Below are 22,884 nucleotides of genomic sequence, written 5' to 3' on the forward strand. Positions count from 1 at the left end.
CTGCTATGGGCCTGATGACATAGATTTCATTGCTGAGTGATATTGCATTGTACGTAAGTACCACAACTTCTTTATCCATTTTTCGCTTTCTGTGATATTGAACTTGTACCGTAAACGAGGTTCTTGTAAACAGAGCCGGCCGAAACTTTGGGGTGGCTGTGTCTTTTTGATTTTAATTTCCCTAAGCTATAGGACCATAAGTGGAAGTGCCCTAGGCTCTGTTGCTTTGTGTTTTAGATGTTTCAGGAAACACCATACACTTCTCCAGAGTGGCTGTTTGCAATTTACATCCCGCCCATCAGCATAACAAGGCTCCCAGTTCTCCATGGCCTGTCCTGCCTTTCTGGATTTTACACTTTTTTCAGATGGCCCTTTTGACCGGTGGGCAGTGAGTCTTCATTGTAGTGCAGATTTCCTTTGCAAGCTTGCTTGGTTGGCCAAAAAGGGCGTATGTGTTTTTTCCTGAATATATTCAGGAAAAAACGCATACGCCCTTTTTGGCCAAGTGCATCATTGTGGACGTTCTGCCTCTTTTCCTATGCTTTACATGCAATTCCAGTCTACCTCCTGAAATCGGTTTCCTGCAATTCTGCCCCGCTTTCAAGTCCTCTTGGCAGCCTTACTTCAATATATTTTTGGAAGATAGCTGTCATTTATAACTCTGCAGGTTTGTGAATTACAGTGCCCCTGAGCTCCTTTCTTCAAATCGCTTTCTTGTGAGCTGGCCGCAACACCGCAGGATTGCTTCAGGGCCCAGTTTGGTTCCGGCATCGCATGCTGAGCCTTTGGTTAATTCCTCTTCCTGGTGGGAAATGAGAGTTAAATTTGTCCGTCCAGACACCTCCACATAGTCTCTCATTGGTTCTCCCTCTTCCTGTTCATCTTACGCAGAAATTGCAATCTGGGCCAAACAGGAGGTTAAAGGCACTGACTCTCCAAGTGGGGAGAGTGTTAGTAAAGCGTCTGGAATGTTGCACCCGAGTACCAGGGGACGAAAAGTGAGACACATTTGAACACGTTTCCCGATCACACGGTGGATCATACTCTGGGTTCCACATGCATGTTTTAGCTGAAGGAAGAATCCCTTAAACCTGGAGAGTTGAGACCCATGGAATGGGTACCATGCAATATGACTTCAAAGAGTCTGCATTTGCTCACCGAACCTCACCAATCCTATCACTGCTGCGTTTATGACTCTGTACACACACTTCATTCTCTTTCGGAGACATATAAATCCATAGGTTTTAAGATTCTTACTAGTCAGGTATATTCTTAGGCGTTTAATATGGGGTGTTGAGTCCACTTCGTTGAGCAAGGAGTAGCTCTTGTCTATTACATATTTGGCTTATGGAACGGTATCTGTGCTAATTTCAATCTCTGGTTTTATGCAGCACCCCAACTCACCTTTCCCCTTAAGCAAGCATAAGTTGGTTTTCTACATTTGACACCCTTTTCTGTTTTGTAATTCAGTTCTTGTGTAGCCAAGTTTACATTCCGTGTAGTAGTGATATCTTATGATGTTTCTTTTTCTGTGTGACATATTTCACTTAGAATCATCGTACCTGAATCCACTCATTATGCTGCTACGGGCCTGATGACATAGATTTCATTGCTGAGTGATATTGCATTGTACGTAAGTACCACAACTTCTTTATCCATTTTTCGCTTTCTGTGATATTGAACTTGTACCGTAAATGAGGTTCTTGTAAACAGAGCCGTCCCAAACTTTGGGGTGGCTGTGTCTTTTTGATTTTAATTTCCCTAAGCTATAGGACCATAAGTGGAAGTGCCCTAGGCTCTGTTGCTTTGTTTTTTGGATGTTTCAGGAAACACCATACACTTCTCCAGAGTGGCTGCTGGCAATTTACATCCTGCCCATCAGCATAACAAGGCTCCCAGTTCTCCATGGCCTGTCCTGCCTTTCTGGATTTTACACTTTTTTCCGATGGCCCTTTTTACCGGGGGGCAGTGAGACTTCATTGTAGTGCAGATTTCCTTTGCAAGCTTGCTTGGTTGGCCAAAAATTGTGTATGCGTTTTTTCCTGAATATATTCAGGAAAAAACACATACGCCCTTTTTGGCCAAGTGCATCATTGTGGACGTTCTGCCTCTTTTCCTATGCTTTACATGCAATTCCAGTCTACCTCCTGAAATCGGTTTCCTGCAATTCTGCCCCTCTTTCAATTCCTCTTGGCTGCCTTACTTCAATATATTTTTGGAAGATAGCTGTCATTTATAACTCTGCAGGTTTGTGAATTACAGTGCCCCTGAGCTCCTTTCTTCAACTCGCTTTCTTGTGAGCTGGCCGCAACACCGCAAGATTGCTTCAGGCCCTAGTCTGGTTCCGGCACGGCATGCTGAGCCTTTGGTTAATTCCTCTTCCTGGTGGGAAATGAGAGTTAAATTTGCCCGTCCAGACACCTCCACCTAGTCTCTCATTGGTTCTCCCTATTCCTGTTCATTTTCCACAGAAATTGCAAACTGGGCCAAACAGGAGGTTAAATGCACCGACTCTCCAAGTGGGGAGAGTGTTAGTAAAGCGTCTGGAATGTTGCACCCGAGTACCAGGGGACGAAACCTGAGACACATTTGAACACGTTTCCCGATGACACCGTGGATCATACTCTGGGTTCCACATGCATGTTTTAGCTGAAGGAAGAATCCCTTAAACATGGAGAGTTGAGACCCATGGAATGGGTACCATGCAATATGACTTCAAAGGGTCTGCATTTGCTCAACGAACCTCACCAATCCTATCACTGCTGCGTTTATGCTGCTGTACAAACGCTTGATTCTCTTTCGGAGACATATAAATCCATAGGTTTTAAGATTCTTACTAGTCAGGTATATTCTTAGGCGTTTAATATGGGGTGTTGAGTCCACTTCGTTGAGCAAGGAGTAGCTCTTGTCTATTACATATTTGGCTTATGGAACGGTATCTGTGCTAATTTCAATCTCTTGTTGTATGCAGCACCCCAACTCACCTTTCCCCTTAAGCAAGCATAAGTTGGTTTTCTACATTTGACACCCTGTTCTGTTTTGTAATTCAGTTCCTGTGTAGCCAAGTTTACATTCCGTGTAGTAGTGATATCTTATGATGTTTCTTTTTCTGTGTGACTTATTTCACTTAGAATCATCGTACCTGAATCCACTCATTATGCTGCTACGGGCCTGATGACATAGATTTCATTGCTGAGTGATATTGCATTGTACGTAAGTACCACAACTTCTTTATCCATTTTTCGCTTTCTGTGATATTCAATTTGTACCGTAGACGAGGTTCTTGTAAACAGAGCCGTCCCAAGCTTTGGGGTGGCTGTGTCTTATTGATTTTAATTTCCCTAAGCTATAGGACCATAAGTGGAAGTGCCCTAGGCTCTGTTGCTTTGTTTTTTGGATGTTTCAGGAAACACCATACACTTCTCCAGAGTGGCTGCTGGCAATTTACATCCCGCCCATCAGCATAACAAGGCTCCCAGTTCTCCATGGCCTGTCCTGCCTTTCTGGATTTTACACTTTTTTCAGATGGCCCTTTTGACCGGGGGGCAGTGAGACTTCATTGTAGTGCAGATTTCCTTTGCAAACTTGCTTGGTTGGCCAAAAAGGGCGTAAGCGTTTTTTCCTGAATATATTCAGGAAAAAACGCATACGCCCTTTTTGGCCAAGTGCATCATTGTGGACGTTCTGCCTCTTTTCCTATGCTTTACATGCAATTCCAGTCTACCTCCTGAAATCGGTTCCCTGCAATTCTGCCCCCATTCAACTCCTCTTGGCAGCCTTACTGCAATATATTTTTGGAAGATAGCTGTCATTTATAACTCTGCAGGTTTGTGAATTACAGTGCCCCTGAGCTCCTTTCTTCAACTCGCTTTCTTGTGAGCTGGCCGCAACACCGCAGGATTGCTTCAGGCCCTAGTTTGGTTCCGGCACGGCATGCTGAGCCTTTGGTTAATTCCTCTTCCTGGTGGGAAATGAGAGTTAAATTTGCCCGTCCAGACACCTCCACCTAGTCTCTCATTGGTTCTCCCTATTCCTGTTCATTTTCCACAGAAATTGCAAACTGGGCCAAACAGGAGGTTAAAGGCACTGACTCACCAAGTGGGGAGAGTGTTAGTAAAGCGTCTGGAATGTTGCACCCGAGTACCAGGGGACAAAAACTGAGACACATTTGAACACGTTTTCCGATCACACAGTGGATCGTACTCTGGGTTCCACATGCATGTTTTAGCTGAAGGAAGAATCCCTTAAACATGGAGAGTTGAGACCCATGGAATGGGTACCATGCAATATGACTTCAAAGAGTCTGCATTTGCTCACCGAACCTCACCAATCCTATCACTGCTGCGTTTATGCCACTGTACACACGCTTGATTCTCTTTCGGAGACATATAAATCCATAGGTTTTAAGATTCTTACTAGTCAGGTATATTCTTAGGCGTTTAATGTGGGGTGTTGAGTCCACTTCGTTGAGCAAGGAGTAGCTCTTGTCTATTACATATTTGGTTAATGGAACGGTATCTGTGCTAATTTCAATCTGTGGTTTTATGCCGCACCCCAACTCACCTTTCCCCTTAAGCAAGCATAAGTTGGTTTTCTACATTTGAGACCCTGTTCTGTTTTGTAATTCAGTTCCTGTGCAGCCAAGTTTACATTCCGTGTAGTAGTGATATCTTATGATGTTTCTTTTTCTGTGTGACTTATTTCACTTAGAATCATCGTACCTGAATCCACTCATTATGCTTCTACGGGCCTGATGAAAAAGATTTCATTGCTGAGTGATATTGCATTGTACGTAAGTACCACAACTTCTTTATCCATTTTTCGCTTTCTGTGATATTGAACTTGTACCGTAAACGAGGTTCTTGTAAACAGAGCCGGCCCAAACTTTGGGGTGGCTGTGTCTTTCGGATTTTAATTTCCCTAAGCTATAGGACCATAAGTGGAAGTGCCCTAGGCTCTGTTGCTTTGTTTTTTGGATGTTTCAGGAAACACCATACACTTCTCCAGAGTGGCTGTTGGCAATTTACATGCCGCCCATCAGCATAACAAGGCTCCCAGTTCTCCATGGCCTGTCCTGCCTTTCTGGATTTTACACTTTTTTCAGATAGCCCTTTTGATCGGGGACAGTGAGACTTCATTGTTGTGCAGATTTCCTTTTTAAGCTTGTTTCGTTGGCCAAAAAGTGCGTATGCGTTTTTTCCTGAATATATTCAGGAAAAAACGCATACGCCCTTTTTGGCCAAGTGCATCATTGTGGACGTTCTGCCTCTTTTCCTATGCTTTACATACAATTCCAGTCTACCTCCTGAAATCGGTTCCCTGCAATTCTGTCCCGCATTCAACTCCTCTTGGCAGCCTTACTGCAATATATTTTTGGAAGATAGCTGTCATTTATAACTCTGTAGGTTTGTGAATTACAGTGCCCCTGAGCTCCTTTCTTCAACTCGCTTTCTTGTGAGCTGGCCGCCACACCGCAGGATCTCCTCAGGCCCTAATCTAGTTCCAGCATGGCACACGGAGCCTTTGGTTAATTCCTCTTCCTGGTGGGAAATGAGAGTTAAATTTGCCCGTCCAGACAACTTCACCTAGTCTCTCATTGGTTCTCCCTCTTCCTGTTTATCTTACGCAGAAATTGCAAACTGGGACAAACAAGATGTTAAAGGCACTGACTCTCCAAGTGGGGAGAGTGTTAGTAAAGCGTCTGGAATGTTGCACCCGAGTACCAGGGGACGAAAACTGAGACACATTTGAACACGTTTTCCGATCACACGGTGGATCATACTCTGGGTTCCACATGCATGTTTTAGCTGAAGGAAGAATCCCTTAAACCTGGAGAGTTGAGACCCATGGAATGGGTACCATGCAATATGACTTCAAAGGGTCTGCATTTGCTCACCGAACCTCACCAATCCTATCACTGCTGCGCTTATGCCGCTGTACACACGCTTGATTCTCTTTCGGAGACATATAAATCCATAGGTTTTAAGATTCTTACTAGTCAGGTATATTCTTAGTCGTTTAATATGGGGTGTTGAGTCCACTTCGTTGAGCAAGGAGTAGCTCTTGTCTATTACATATTTGGCTTATGGAACGGTATCTGTGCTAATTTCAATCTCTGGTTTTATGAAGCACCCCAACTCACCTTTCCCCTTAAGCAAGCATAAGTTGGTTTTCTACATTTGAGGCCCTGTTCTGTTTTGTAATTCAGTTCTTGTCTGGCCAAGTTTACATTCCGTGTAGTAGTGATATCTTATGATGTTTCTTTTTCTGTGTGACTTATTTCACTTACAATCATCGTACCTGAATCCACTCATTATGCTGCTACGGGCCTGATGACATAGATTTCATTGCTGAGTGATATTGCAGTGTACGTAAGTACCACAACTTCTTTATCCATTTTTCGCTTTCTGTGATATTGAACTTGTACCGTAAACGAGGTTCTTGTAAACAGAGCCGGCCCAAACTTTGGGGTGGCTGTGTCTTTTTGATTTTAATTTCCCTAAGCTATAGGACCATAAGTGGAAGTGCCCTAGGCTCTGTTGCTTTGTTTTTTGGATGTTTCAGGAAACACCATACACTTCTCCAGAGTGGCTGTTGGCAATTTACATGCCGCCCATCAGCATAACAAGGCTCCCAGTTCTCCATGGCCTGTCCTGCCTTTCTGGATTTTACACTTTTTTCAGATAGCCCTTTTGACCATGGGGCAGTGAGACTTCATTGTAGTGCAGATTTCCTTTGCAAGCTTGCTTGGTTGGCCAAAAAGGGCGTATGCGTTTTTTCCTGAATATATTCAGGAAAAAACGCATACGCCCTTTTTGGCCAAGTGCATCATTGTGGACGTTCTGCCTCTTTTCCTATGCTTTACATGCAATTCCAGTCTACCTCCTGAAATCGGTTTCCTGCAATTCTGCCCCGCTTTCAACTCCTCTTGGCAGCCTTACTTCAATATATTTTAGGAAGATAGCTGTCATTTATAACTCTGCAGGTTTGTGAATTACAGTGCCCCTGAGCTCCTTTTTTCAACTCACTTTCTTGTGAGCTGGCCGCAACATCGCAGGATTACTTCAGGCCCTAGTTTGGTTCCGGCACGGCATGCTGCGATTTTGGTTAATTCCTCTTCCTGGTGGGAAATGAGAGTTAAATTTGCCCGTCCAGACACCTCCACCTAGTCTCTCATTGGTTCTCCCTATTCCTGTTCATTTTCCACAGAAATTGCAAAGTGGGCCAAATAGGAGGTTAAAGGCACTGACTCTCCAAGAGGGGGAGTGTTAGTGAAGCGTCTGGAATGTTGCACCCGAGTACCAGGGGACGAAAACTGAGACACATTTGAACACGTTTTCCGATCACAGGGTGGATCATACTCTGGGTTCCACATGCATGTTTTAGCTGAAGGTAGAATCCCTGAAACCTGGAGAGTTGAGACCCATGGAATGGGTACCATGCAATATGACTTCAAAGGGTCTGCATTTGCTCACCGAACCTCACCAATCCTATCACTGCTGCGTTTATGCCGCTGTAAACACGCTTGATTCTCTTTCGGAGACATATAAATCCATAGGTTTTAAGATTCTTACTAGTCAGGTATATTCTTAGTCGTTTAATATGGGGTGTTGAGTCCACTTCGTTGAGCAAGGAGTAGCTCTTGTCTATTACATATTTGGCTTATGGAACGGTATCTGTGCTAATTTCAATCTCTGGTTTTATGCAGCACCCCAACTCACCCTTCCCCTTAAGCAAGCATAAGTTGGTTTTCTACATTTGACACCCTGTTCTGTTTTGTAATTCAGTTCTTGTGTAGCCAAGTTTACATTCCGTGTATTAGTGATATCTTATGATGTTTCTTTTTCTGTGTGACTAATTTCACTTAGGATCATCGTACCTGAATCCACTCATTATGCTGCTACGAGCCTGATGACATAGATTTCATTGCTGAGTGATATTGCATTGTACGTAAGTACCACAACTTCTTTATCCATTTTTCGCTTTCTGTGATATTGAACTTGTACTGTAAACAAGGTTCTTGTAAACAGATCCGTCCCAAACTTTGGGGAGGCTGTGTCTTTTTGATTATTATTTCCCTAAGCTATACGACCATAAGTGGAAATGCCCTAGGCTCTGTTGCTTGGTTTTTTGGATGTTTCAGGAAACACCATACACTTCTCCAGAGTGGCTGTTGGCAATTTACATCCCGCCAATCAGCATAACAAGGCTCCCAGTTCTCCATGGCCTGTCCTGCCTTTCTGGATTTTACACTTTTTTCAGATGGCCCTTTTGACCGGGGGGCAGTGAGACTTCATTGTAGTGCAGATTTCCTTTGCAAGCTTGCTTGGTTGGCCAAAAAGGGCGTATGCGTTTTTTCCTGAATATATTCAGGAAAAAACGCATACGCCCTTTTTGGCCAAGTGCATCATTGTGGACGTTCTGCCTCTTTTCCTATGCTTTACATGCAATTCCAGTCTACCTCCTGAAATCGGTTTCCTGCAATTCTGCCCCGCTTTCAACTCCTCTTGGCAGCCTTACTTTAATATATTTTTGGAAGATGGCTGTCATTTATAACTCTGCAGGTTTGTGAATTACAGTGCCCCTGAGCTCCTTTCTTCAACTCGCTTTCTTGTGAGCTGGCCGCAACACCGCAGGATTGCTTCGGGCCCTAGTGTGGTTCCGGCATGGCACGCTGAGCCTTTGGTTAATTCCTCTTCCTGGTCGGAAATGAGAGTTAAATTTGCCCGTCCGGACACCTCCACCTAGTCTCTCATTGGTTCTCCCTATTCCTGTTCATTTTCCACAGAAATTGCAAACTGGGCCAAACAGGAGGTTAAAGTCACTGACATTCCAAGTGGGGAGAGTGTTAGTAAAGCATCTGGAATGTTGCACCCGAGTACCAGGGGACGAAAACTGAGACACATTTGAACACGTTTTCCGATCACACGGTGGATCATACTCTGGGTTCCACATGCATGTTTTAGCTGAAGGAAGAATCCCTTAAACCTGGAGAGTTGAGACCCATGGAATGGGTACCATGCAATATGACTTCAAAGGGTCTGCATTTGCTCACCGAACCTCACCAATCCTATCACTGCTGCGCTTATGCCGCTGTACACACGCTTGATTCTCTTTCGGAGACATATAAATCCATAGGTTTTAAGATTCTTACTAGTCAGGTATATTCTTAGGCGTTTAATATGGGGTGTTGAGTCCACTTCGTTGAGCAAGGAGTAGCTCTTGTCTATTACATATTTGGCTTATGGAACGGTATCTGTGCTAATTTCAATCTCTGGTTTTATGAAGCACCCCAACTCACCTTTCCCCTTAAGCAAGCATAAGTTGGTTTTCTACATTTGAGGCCCTGTTCTGTTTTTTAATTCAGTTCTTGTCTGGCCAAGTTTACATTCCGTGTAGTAGTGATATCTTATGATGTTTCTTTTTCTGTGTGACTTATTTCACTTAGAATCATCGTACCTGAATCCACTCATTATGCTGCTACGGGCCTGATGACATAGATTTCATTGCTGAGTGATATTGCATTGTACGTAAGTACCACAACTTCTTTATCCATTTTTCGCTTTCTGTGATATTGAACTTGTACCGTAAACGAGGTTCTTGTAAACAGAGCCGGCCCAAACTTTGGGGTGGCTGTGTCTTTTTGATTTTAATTTCCCTAAGCTATAGGACCATAAGTGGAAGTGCCCTAGGCTCTGTTGCTTTGTTTTTTTGGATGTTTCAGGAAACACCATACACTGCTCCAGAGTGGCTGTTGGCAATTTACATGCCGCCCATCAGCATAACAAGGCTCCCAGTTCTCCATGGCCTGTCCTGCCTTTCTGGATTTTACACTTTTTTCAGATAGCCCTTTTGACCGGGGGGCAGTGAGACTTCATTGTAGTGCAGATTTCCTTTGCAAGCTTGCTTCGTTGGCCAAAAAGGGCGTATGCGTTTTTTCCTGAATATATTCAGGAAAAAACGCATACGCCCTTTTTGGCCAAGTGCATCATTGTGGACGTTCTGCCTCTTTTCCTATGCTTTACATACAATTCCAGTCTACCTCCTGAAATTGGTTCCCTGCAATTCTGCCCCGCATTAAACTCCTCTTGGCAGCCTTACTGCAATATATTTTTGGAAGATAGCTGTCATTTATAATTCTGCATGTTTGTGAATTACAGTGCCCCTGAGCTCCTTTCTTCAACTCGCTTTCTTGTGAGCTGGCCGCAACACCGCAGGATTGCTTCAGGCCCTAGTTTGGTTCCGGCACGGCATGCTGAGCCTTTGGTTAATTCTTCTTCCTGGTGGGAAATGAGAGTTCAATTTGCCCGTCCAGACACCTCCACCTAGTCTCTCATTGGTTCTCCCTATTCCTGTTCATTTTCCACAGAAATTGCAAACTGGGCCAAACAGGAGGTTAAAGGCACTGACTCTCCAAGTGGGGAGAGTGTTAGTAAAGCGTCTGGAATGTTGCACCCGAGTACCAGGGGACAAAAACTGAGACACATTTGAACACGTTTTCCGATCACACAGTGGATCGTACTCTGGGTTCCACATGCATGTTTTAGCTGAAGGAAGAATCCCTTAAACATGGAGAGTTGAGACCCATGGAATGGGTACCATGCAATATGACTTCAAAGAGTCTGCATTTGCTCACCGAACCTCACCAATCCTATCACTGCTGCGTTTATGCCACTGTACACACGCTTGATTCTCTTTCGGAGACATATAAATCCATAGGTTTTAAGATTCTTACTAGTCAGGTATATTCTTAGGCGTTTAATGTGGGGTGTTGAGTCCACTTCGTTGAGCAAGGAGTAGCTCTTGTCTATTACATATTTGGTTTATGGAACGGTATCTGTGCTAATTTCAATCTGTGGTTTGTTTTTTTTTTGTTGTTTGTTTTTTTTTGTAATACACAAAAGCAAACAAGTTTATCTTAAAAAATATCAAGTATCACATCCATAGACTATTCCTAATTATAATTTCGTCTTAAAGCAACATTTGTCTTTGTTTACAAGTACAGCAGCAGGTGATAGAACCTAACATCTCAAACAGATTGCTTACAGTTCATAATACAAACAAATGTGTATGTGTCAAATCACATTTTAGGCAGTTTAACTTAAAATGCATAGACAATTACATACATTAAATTTGTCATTATTAAGTCAATGAAAAAAATCACAATATCAAGAAAAAATACAAAAATATCAAGAAAAAAATGCTTTATAGAACACGCATAAGAAGTCAAGTTTACTTAATGGCAATAAATCAGGATCTACTAATCAGTGACAGGCAGTGAAAGTGCCTTTATCCAGGGGAAAATTACAGGAAAAACATCCCATTACTTTGCACTCTTGATAGTTGCACTGACAAACACTACAGTCTTGAAAGCATTTTCTTACTTTAAAAAAAGGTATGCCCTACTTTGTTCTTTAAATGCTCAAAGGCTAGTCTATAAATTCCACCAGCGGCAATACTAAAATATGTTTGTCCAGGTAAACTAATACTGGATGTACTCATCAATTCTGTAATGCCTCCCCCTAGGCTGTAAGCCTCTGAAAGACAGGCATTCTCTTCGTCTCTGTATCTCTGGCATCTGGCAAAGCACCTGGATCATTGACATCTGAGTGTCTGCTGAATGAATGCAGTTTTCAGATGCTGTCTGTTGCCAGAAGCTTGCATGGCCATTTCTTTAATACTGATTATTTTATTGGCAATTTTTGTTTTACTTGGCAGAATTCTGAAAATAAAACAGTGTCTGTCTTCAATACTAAATATTGCTTTATTAAGATAAAATTATAGTCTTCCCTGAAAGCCACCCACCACTTTCTATGCACAGTACAGTGGATCAGTGTGATTCATCTGAAGCAAGCCTTACGCTTTTCAAAAACTTGAACACTTGAAGGTCTGTGCTTAGGTTGAATTTCCAAGGTTTATAAACCAGGCATTTTATAAATCTAGCACTAGATTATTCAGGGTGAGGAAGGAAGACATTGGCACGAATCTTTTGGAAGTGTAGGCAACTGATTGATATGCAAACTAGGCACAGTATTTTAACTGAAACTCTGAGTAGAGCTATGTTGATACGCACAGATAGTTTCAAAAGCTGTACATCTGACCACAACAGGTAGCACTAATAACTGTGAGGTAAAAAAAGCAGGGGAAAAACTGACTTCTTTCCTAGAAAATATTCTAATATCCCATTGTAGTGGTATGACAGACCAAGGCCCAAAATTCACCCCCTTTCTTCTCTGCCCTTTTATTATTCTCTACTGAAAACAATAAATAGTAAAACTGACAAAGAATGAAGGAGGCCCTTGGGTAATTAAAAAAATGTATTGTCTATTCCCAAATAATCAATATATTACTTTACAGAAAACAGGGCTATGGAGTCACAGCTGTAAACAGCCATCTTCAAAAGCATGAAAAACTGTCAGGCCGGGTCCAGTTCAGACAACACAAGGCATTGTAAGCACTCCTTTAAGGAGCCTTCATTCTCAAGGACTGAGTGTGTGAATGAGGACCTAAGGTCTATACTTTAATTTTTCATTGTCATTTTTAGGCTCAAAATTTCAAAATCTAAGATTCTAACTTCAGAGACACTATTTCTCAACACATCTCAACTATCTCCATCAAATTTATCTTAAAATTCCTGCTCTGAAAGTCCAAATGGCAGCATATTCCGTACTTCATATCCCTTTAAGACCAAACATACTTTCTAACAAGCAGTCTCTTCCACAAACCAATCTCAGCCTAGCATAACTTGTTTTAAAAGCAACATTATTCCCTTGTAAAGACAAAAACCTTCTTAGATGCTTTCCTCCATTCCTCCCTTGAAACAACTTCTGCTTTTCTTAACTCCACCCTGAACCTAAAAATACCTTTTGCCCCCAAGTACCCACAAGAATTGAGATGCCCCTCCCTCAAGTTGAGAAATGATGCTTGAAAATTAAAAAGAATGTAAAAGTAAATTCTATTCCCTTTGATTTCAATTCTTATATTTAAAAAAAATTTCCCAAAAATCAGTTGGAAAATCCTCAAAAAGCCAAGTTTAAAACGGCAGTATCATCTAGGACACACTGGGCAGTATGGGTCACCAGCAGTTGATATACTTATAAGGGGTAATAATTCCAAATCTTGTATTCACGGCCCTTTAAATCCTTTAGCATAAGATTTTCTCTGATAGTAACTGGTCTCCACAATAAGAGATTCCCAAACTTGCTACCTATTCTTCTTGTAGTCAAACGTTATCCTCTCTAGTGTTAAATATTTTATCTAAAGCCAGAGTTGTCAACTTATTCCAAGGTAGGACAACCAAAATAACCAAAAGGAGAGATATCTTTGCTGCCATCTCACTTTGCCTTTCATCCCTCCAGAGTTAGCTGACATTATGATATTGATTGATAAGTTAAGCTATGACACCTTCTAAGGCTACTGCCTTATAAACTGAAGGCTACAACAGATTCCAAGAGTGTTGCAGATAGCTGCCACTTGTCCCTGCAAAGAAGTGAAAGAAAGACTGTGCCACTATGAAAGGGCTGTCTAACATTCCCCAGTCTGAAAATATCTAAACAAATTAGTTTCAATTCTGAAAGCCTGAATCTATCATCTACTTAAGGGAGGCCTAAAGACTGAATGTTCCTCTCAAAGGTGACAATCTCGCTTTCTTAAAAGGAGGTAGCTATCAAACCATTAAATTGGCAGCATTTGGCATTCTTGACATTTTAACTGTAAGAGAAATAAACTACTAAATATTTTATTTCTAAGCAAAGGTAAGAGCTCCAGCATAAATCTCTCATATACTGGTCAAGAAAGTCACAATACATTTTAGGAACCTAATGAATACATTCAAAATTTGACAAATGGTCAAATGGTCAAACAAATGGACAAATGGTCAAACATGGTCAGTTCTATCCCAAATCTAAAAATCAGATTTAAAGATAAGGTGCCAAAAAGCTATTCTGGAGGTTACAAACACCACTTATTTTTAAGTAACACAGTCACACTGCTTTAAACTCAATTGCAGAGATCTACACTTTATGATTATCCTCAGTGTCACGGCTAGAGAATAATTTTTGAGGATGGCACTCATTCTTCTACCTATTTACCTGTCTTACCTGTCAACAAATACAGAACTGAACTGTCAGCCATAAGCACGTTACAAACAGATCCAGGATAACTATGCAAGAGACGATGACATAGCTTAACCAGACTCTGAAAGACGTAACGTGTTTCGATCACGCTTGTACAAAGAGAACAGTCATGTCTGTATGACTAAGGTTCTCTAAACATAACTTCTGTGTTTGTGATAGACCCCTAGAGTGTGCCAGTTTTCTGCATCAGGATGGAATGAAGGGAAGTGCTCCTTCTAAAGAACCGAGGGGGAGGGGACTACAGGAAGTCTCCTGTAGAAGAGTGTTTTGTAGGACTGCAAATTACTTGTTACTATGAAGCAGTTCCTAGGGTCTCTTCTAGTTTGAGGTTCAAGACAAAGGAGAGAAATATTTCCGTCCTTGAGCTCTTTCCGAAGTAATATGGACACATCATAATCTATTCTACAAGTACAAAGAGATCACCAATTCTCTAAGAATATAATTTACATATACATGTTAGCCTGCATTAAAAAGAAAACAGTTTCCATAAAGGGCAGATTTTAGAGCTGTATGACCCATATGGCTAAAAATAAATCAGGTGGAACTCAAAATGAAGTTTTTACTAAAAGCTCAAGGATAAAAATGAACTCAACATCTGACAATAATTACCAAGTTTTAAAATGTATATCCAAAAGATAACCTCAGAAGGACCAGGTTTATTTATCCTATAGATAGAGCAGCTCAAGATGTTGAGAGGCATCATTTGTTTAAATTATGACAATGTGATTGTTTTCAAAGTGTGTTTATTTAGGGGAAAAAGTGATAAGTATTTAGTTTCATAATTTAAACAAATCGAAAATTTGTTTTAAACAAATTGTATCAAAGAGCTATTCAATATACTTAATTACTTTAACTTTCCATAAAAACCGAATAAAAATCACATTTGAATGATTTACTTTTACATTTTTATCTGATTGTTTCCATCAGATGTACTATACATCCAAGCACAAGAGGCAGATATCTTCTGAGAGATGCAAGAGTTGTTCTTTCATGAATGCCCTCTAAGAATAGTGAAACAGCAATTTGTATATATGCATTCAAGTGCATATATATATATGTACTTCAAAAAGCAAAGCGTCATCTCTTCATCCATTGTTAACTTAATGGTAAGAATGGGGGCCACCGGGCATCGGTGGAGCACCGGAAGGTCCTGAAGGCACTTGAAAAGGATTGTTGGGACTGGGATAGAGTCCTGGTGTGGGATATGATCCTGCAGGGGCAGGATATGGCGCTGGTGGTCCCCAGGCTCCTGGTGGAACAGTGCCCCATGGAACAGGTGGTGCAGCCCCTGGTGCTTGGGGAGGAGGAGGGGCGGGATACGGCCCTGGAGATGGATATGGCATATTAGGGGTAGGATACTGCCCTCCCATTCCTGGTGCCCAAGGTCCAGAAGACATGGATCCCCATGGACCTAAAGGACCAGCTGCAGCTGGATCTGTGGGCGCACCATAGGGTCTTGGAAGCTCTGGAAAGGGCATATTTGGTGTCGGATATGGCCCTGTGGGGCCAGGGCCTGGCACAGTTGGGGCTGGATAAGGACCACCAGGTGGGGGGCATGATGGTCCAGAAGGAGGAAAGGGTGCAGGGGGTCCTGGAGGTGGTCCGGTGGGAGGCACAGAGGGATACATTCCTGTTGGTGCTGGTCCAAAAGGCACAGTGGAGGGTGTTGCACTTGGTGGGAGTCCAGATGGCACAGAAGGTGAAGCACTTGGGTTATTCCAAGGGTTGGAACCTGGCCAGCCTTGAGGAGGTTGGCCGGGTTTTGTATTGCTCACAGCAGAGGTTTTGGCAGGGGAGTGTTCAGGTAGCGCATCTGCCAACGAAAATTCATCAGACATTTTCCCGGCAAGATCCGAACCCGCAGCAAGGTCTAGAAGCGGCGATGGGTCCGAGGGAACTGATCGCTGAAGAACTGAGCGCAGCCCGACCGACAGCAGCGGCGACGGAGATGGGGGCGGCAGCAGCACCAGCAGCGCGCGGCTCCAATCTGTGGTTTTATGCCGCACCCCAACTCACCTTTCCCCTTAAGCAAGCATAAGTTGGTTTTCTACATTTGAGACCCTGTTCTGTTTTGTAATTCAGTTCCTGTGCAGCCAAGTTTACATTCCGTGTAGTAGTGATATCTTATGATGTTTCTTTTTCTGTGTGACTTATTTCACTTAGAATCATCGTACCTGAATCCACTCATTATGCTTCTATGGGCCTGATGACATAGATTTCATTGCTGAGTGATATTGCATTGTACGTAAGTACCACAACTTCTTTATCCATTTTTCACTTTCTGTGATATTGAACTTGTACTGTAAACGAGGTTCTTGTAAACAGAGCCGGCCCAAACTTTGGGGTGGCTGTGTCTTTTGGATTTTAATTTCCCTAAGCTATAGGACCATAAGTGGAAGTGCCCTAGGCTCTGTTGCTTTGTTTTTTGGATGTTTCAGGAAACACCATACACTTCTCCAGAGTGGCTGCTGGCAATTTACATGCCGCCCATCAGCATAACAAGGCTCCCTGTTCTCCATGGCCTGTCCTGCCTTTCTGGATTTTACACTTTTTTCAGATAGCCCTTTTGACCGGGGGGGCAGTGAGACTTCATTGTAGTGCAGATTTCCTTTGCAAGCTTGCTTGGTTGGCCAAAAAGGGCGTATGCGTTTTTTCCTGAATATATTCAGGAAAAAACGCATACGCCCTTTTTGGCCAAGTGCATCATTGTGGACGTTCTGCCTCTTTTCCTATGCTTTACATGCAATTCCAGTCTACCTCCTGAAATCGGTTCCCTGCAATTCTGTCCCACATTCAACTCCTCTTGGCAGCCTTACTTCAATATATTTTTGGAATATAGCTGTCATTTATAACTCTGCAGGTTTGTGAATTACAGTGCCCCTGAGATCCTTTCTTCAACTCGCTTTCTTGTGAGCTGGCCGCAACACCGCAGGATTGCTTCAGGCCCTAGTTTGGTTCTGGCACGGCATGCTGAGCCTTTGGTTAATTCCTCTTCCTGGTGGGAAATGAGAGTTAAATTTGCCCGTCCAGACACCTCCACCTAGTCTCTCATTGGTTCTCCCTATTCCTGTTCATTTTCCACAGAAATTGCAAACTGGGCCAAACAGGAGGTTAAAGGCACTGACTCTCCAAGTGGGGAGAGTGTTAGTAAAGCGACTGGAATGTTGCACCCGAGTACCAGGGGACGAAAACTGAGACATATTTGAACACGTTTCCCGATCACACAGTGGATCGTACTCTGGGTTCCACATGCATGTTTTAGCTGAAGGAAGAATCCCATAAACATGGAGAGTTGAGACCCATGGAATGGGTACCATGCAATATGACTTCAAAGAGTCTGCATTTGCTCACCGAACCTCACCAATCCTATCACTGCTGCGTTTATGCCACTGTACACACGCTTGATTCTCTTTCGGAGACATATAAATCCATAGGTTTTAAGATTCTTACTAGTCAGGTATATTCTTAGGCGTTTAATATTGGGTGTTGAGTCCACATCGTTGAGAAAGGAGTAGCTCTTGTCTATTACATATTTGGCTTATGGAACGGTATCTGTGCTAATTTCAATCTGTGGTTTTATGCCGCACCCCAACTCACCTTTCCCCTTAAGCAAGCATAAGTTGGTTTTCTACATTTGAGACGCTGTTCTGTTTTGTAATTCAGTTTCTGTGTAGCCAAGTTTACATTCCGTGTAGTAGTGATATCTTATGATATTTCTTTTTCTGTGTGACTTATTTCTCTTAGAATCATCATACCTGAATCCACTCATTATGCTGTCATGGGCCTGATGACATAGATTTCATTGCTGAGTGATATTGCATTGTACGTAAGTACCACAATTTCTTTATCCATTTTTCGCTTTCTGCGATATTGAACCTGTACCGTAAACGAGGTTCTTGTAAACAGAGCCATCCCAAACTTTGGGGAGGCTGTGTCTTTTTGATTATTATTTCCCTAAGCTAAAGGACCATAAGTGGAAATGCCCTAGGCTCTGTTGCTTGGTTTTTTGGATGTTTCAGGAAACACCATACACTTCTCCAGAGTGGCTGTTGGCAATTTACATTCCGCCCATCAGCACAACAAGGCTCCCAGTTCTCCATGGCCTGTCCTGCCTTTCTGGATTTTACACTTTTTTCAGATGGCCCTTTTGACCAGGGGGCAGTGAGACTTCATTGTAGTGCAGATTTCCTTTGCAAGCTTGCTTGGTTGGCCAAAAAGGGCGTATGCGTTTTTTCCTGAATATATTCAGGAAAAAACGCATATGCCCTTTTTGGCCAAGTGCATCATTGTGGACGTTCTGCCTCTTTTCCTATGCTTTACATGCAATTCCAGTCTACCTCCTGAAATCGGTTTCCTGCAATTCTGCCCCGCTTTCAACTCCTCTTGGCAGCCTTACTTTAATATATTTTTGGAAGATGGCTGTCATTTATAACTCTGCAGGTTTGTGAATTACAGTGCCCCTGAGCTCCTTTCTTCAACTCGCTTTCTTGTGAGCTGGCCGCAACACCGCAGGATTGCTTCGGGCCCTAGTGTGGTTCCGGCATGGCACGCTGAACCTTTGGTTAATTCCTCTTCCTGGTGGGAAATGAGAGTTAAATTTGCCCGTCCGGACACCTCCACCTAGTCTCTCATTGGTTCTCCCTATTCCTGTTCATTTTCCACAGAAATTGCAAACTGTGCCAAACAGGAGTTTAAAGGCACTGACTCTCCAAGTGGGGAGAGTGTTAGTAAAGCATCTGGAATGTTACACCCGAGTACCAGGGGACGAAAACTGAGACACATTTGAACACGTTTTCCGATCACATGGTGGATCATACTCTGGGTTCCACATGCATGTTTTAGCTGAAGGAAGAATCCCTTAAACCTGGAGAGTTGAGACCCATGGAATGGGTACCATGCAATATGACTTCAAAGGGTCTGCATTTGCTCACCGAACCTCACCAATCCTATCACTGCTGCGCTTATGCCGCTGTACACATGCTTGATTCTCTTTCGGAGACATATAAATCCATAGGTTTTAAGATTCTTACTAGTCAGGTATATTCTTAGGCGTTTAATATGGGGTGTTGAGTCCACTTCGTTGAGCAAGGAGTAGCTCTTGTCTATTACATATTTGGCTTATGGAACGGTATCTGTGCTAATTTCAATCTCTGGTTTTATGCAGCACCCCAACTCACCTTTCCCCTTAAGCAAGCATAAGTTGGTTTTCTACATTTGAGGCCCTGTTCTGTTTTGTAATTCAGTTCTTGTGTAGCCAAGTTTACATTCCGTGTAGTAGTGATATCTTATGATGTTTCTTTTTCTGTGTGACTTATTTCACTTAGAATCATCGTACCTGAATCCACTCATTATGCTGCTACGGGCCTGATGACATAGATTTCATTGCTGAGTGATATTGCATTGTACGTAAGTACCACAACTTCTTTATCCATTTTTCGCTTTCTGTGATATTGAACTTGTACGTAAACGAGGTTCTTGTAAACAGAGCCGGCCCAAACTTTGGGGTGGCTGTGTCTTTTGCATTTTAATTTCCCTAAGCTATAGGACCATAAGTGGAAGTGCCCTAGGCTCTGTTGCTTTGTTTTTTGGATGTTTCAGGAAACACCATACACTTCTCCAGAGTAGCTGCTGGCAATTTACATGCCGCCCATCAGCATAACAAGGCTCCCTGTTCTCCATGGCCTGTCCTGCCTTTCTGGATTTTACACTTTTTTCAGATGGCCCTTTTGACCGGGGGCAGTGAGACTTCATTGTAGTGCAGATTTCCTTTGCAAGCTTGCTTGGTTGGCCAAAAAGGGCGTATGCGTTTTTTCCTGAATATATTCAGGAAGAAACGCATACGCCCTTTTTGGCCAAGTGCATCATTGTGGACCTTCTGCCTCTTTTCCTATGCTTTATATGCAGTTCCAGTCTACCTCCTGAAATCGGTTTCCTGCAATTCTGCCCCGCTTTCAACACCTCTTGGCAGCCTTACTTTAATATATTTTTGGAAGATGGCTGTCATTTATAACTCTGCAGGTTTGTGAATTACAGTGCCCCTGAGCTCTTTTCTACAACTCGCTTTCTTGTGAGCTGGCCGCAACACCGCAGTATTGCTTCAGGCCCTAGTGTGGTTCCGGCATGGCACGCTGAGCCTTTGGTTAATTCCTCTTCCTGGTGGGAAATGAGAGTTAAATTTGCCCGTCCGGACACCTCCACCTAGTCTCTCATTGGTTCTCCCTATTCCTGTTCATTTTCCACAGAAATTGCAAACTGGGCCAAACAGGAGTTCAAAGGCACTGACTCTCCAAGTGGGGAGAGTGTTAGTAAAGCATCTGGAATGTTGCACCGACTACCAGGGGACGAAAACTGAGACACATTTGAACACGTTTTCCAATCACACGGTGGATCATACTCTGGGTTCCACATGCATGTTTTAGCTGAAGGAAGAATCCCTTAAACCTGGAGAGTTGAGACCCATGGAATGGGTACCATGCAATATGACTTCAAAGGGTCTGCATTTGCTCACCGAACCTCACCAATCCTATCACTGCTGCGCTTATGCCGCTGTACACACGCTTGATTCTCTTTCGGAGATATATAAATCCATAGGTTTTAAGATTCTTACTAGTCAGGTAGATTCTTAGGCGTTTAATATGTGGTGTTTAGTCCACTTCGTTGAGCAAGGAGTAGCTCTTGTCTATTACATATTTGGCTTATGGAACGGTATCTGTGCTAATTTCAATCTCTGGTTTTATGCAGCACCCCAACTCACCTTTCCCCTTAAGCAAGCATAAGTTGGTTTTCTACATTTGAGGCCCTGTTCTGTTTTGTAATTCAGTTCTTGTGTAGCCAAGTTTACATTCCGTGTAGTAGTGATATCTTATGATGTTTCTTTTTCTGTGTGACTTATTTCACTTAGAATCATCGTACCTGAATCCACTCATTATGCTGCTACGGGCCTGATGACATAGATTTCATTGCTGAGTGATATTGCATTGTACGTAAGTACCACAACTTCTTTATCCATTTTTCGCTTTCTGTGATATTGAACTTGTACCGTAAACGAGGTTCTTGTAAACAGAGCCGGCCCAAACTTTGGGGTGGCTGTGTCTTTTGGATTTTAATTTCCCTAAGCTATAGGACCATAAGTGGAAGTGCCCTAGGCTCTGTTGCTTTGTTTTTTGGATGTTTCAGGAAACACCATACACTTCTCCAGAGTGGCTGTTGGCAATTTACATGCCGCCCATCAGCATAACAAGGCTCCCAGTTCTCCATGGCCTGTCCTGCCTTTCTGGATTTTACACTTTTTTCAGATAGCCCTTTTGACCGGGGGGCAGTGAGACTTCATTGTAGTGCAGATTTCCTTTGCAAGCTTGCTTGGTTGGCCAAAAAGGGCGTATGCGTTTTTTCCTGAATATATTCAGGAAAGAACGCATACGCCCTTTTTGGCCAAGTGCATCATTGTGGACGTTCTGCCTCTTTTCCTATGCTTTACTTACAATTCCAGTCTACCTCCTGAAATCGGTTCCCTGCAATTCTGCCCCGCATTCAACTCCTCTTGGCAGCCTTACTGCAATATATTTTTGGAAGATAGCTGTCATTTATAACTCTGTAGTTTTGTGAATTACAGTGCCCCTGAGCTCCTTTCTTCAACTCGCTTTCTTGTGAGCTGGCCGCAACACCGCAGGATCTCCTCAGGCCCTAATCTAGTTCCAGCATGGCACACGGAGCCTTTGGTTAATTCCTCTTCCTGGTGGGAAATGAGAGTTAAATTTGCCCGTCCAGACACCTCCACCTAGTCTCTCATTGGTTCTCCCTCTTCCTGTTTATCTTACGCAGAATTTGCAAACTGGGCCAAACAAGAGATTAAAGGCACTGACTCTCCAAGTGGGGAGAGTGTTAGTAAAGCGTCTGGAATGTTGCACCCGAGTACCAGGGGACGAAAACTGAGACACATTTGAACACGTTTCCCGATCACACGGTGGATTATACTCTGGGTTCCACATGCATGTTTTAGCTGAAGGAAAAATCCCTTAAACATGGAGAGTTGAGACCCATGGAATGGGTACCATGCAATATGACTTCAAAGGGTCTGCATTTGCTCACCGAACCTCACCAATCCTATCACTGCTGCGTTTATGCCGCTGTACACACCCTTGATTCTCTTTCGGAGACATATAAATCCATAGGTTTTAAGATTCTTACTAGTCAGGTATATTCTTAGGCGTTTAATATTGGGTGTTGAGTCCACTTCGTTGAGCAAGGAGTAGCTCTTGTCTATTACATATTTGGCTTATGGAACGGTGTCTGTGCTAATTTCAATCTCTGGTTTCATGCAGCACCCCAACTCACCTTTCCCCTTAAGCAAGCATAAGTTGGTTTTCTACATTTGACACCCTGTTCTGTTTTGTAATTCAGTTCCTGTGTAGCCAAGTTTACATTCCGTGTAGTAGTGATATCTTATGATATTTCTTTTTCTGTGTGACTTATTTCTCTTAGAATCATCATACCTGAATCCACTCATTATGCTGTCACGGGCCTGATGACCTAGATTTCTTTGCTGAGTGATATTGCATTGTACGTAAGTACCACAATTTCTTTATCCATTTTTCGCTTTCTGCGATATTGAACCTGTACCGTAAACGAGGTTCTTGTAAACAGAGCCGTCCCAAACTTTGCGGAGGCTGTGTCTTTTTGATTATTATTTCCCTAAGCTATACGACCATAAGTGGAAATGCCCTAGGCTCTGTTGCTTGGTTTTTTGGAT

At 42.8% G+C, this 22,884-nt stretch overlaps 1 protein-coding gene across 1 annotated transcript; it reads right to left on the reverse strand.

Moving 5' to 3' along the window:
* Positions 1 to 14,052: 14,052 nt before the first annotated feature.
* Positions 14,053 to 16,113, reverse strand: LOC309978934 (MAPK-interacting and spindle-stabilizing protein-like). The gene has a single exon (XM_082865786.1). The coding sequence runs from the start codon at positions 15,971 to 15,973 to the stop codon at positions 15,236 to 15,238; it is 738 nt and encodes a 245-aa protein (XP_082721912.1). The 5' UTR covers positions 15,974 to 16,113; the 3' UTR covers positions 14,053 to 15,235.
* Between the last annotated feature and the right edge of the window lie 6,771 nt (positions 16,114 to 22,884).

The sequence above is a fragment of the Leucopleurus acutus genome, assembly GCF_964270905.1.
Source record: "Leucopleurus acutus genome assembly, contig: HAP1_SCAFFOLD_270, whole genome shotgun sequence".
In the NCBI taxonomy this organism is placed as follows: Eukaryota; Metazoa; Chordata; class Mammalia; order Artiodactyla; family Delphinidae; genus Leucopleurus; species Leucopleurus acutus.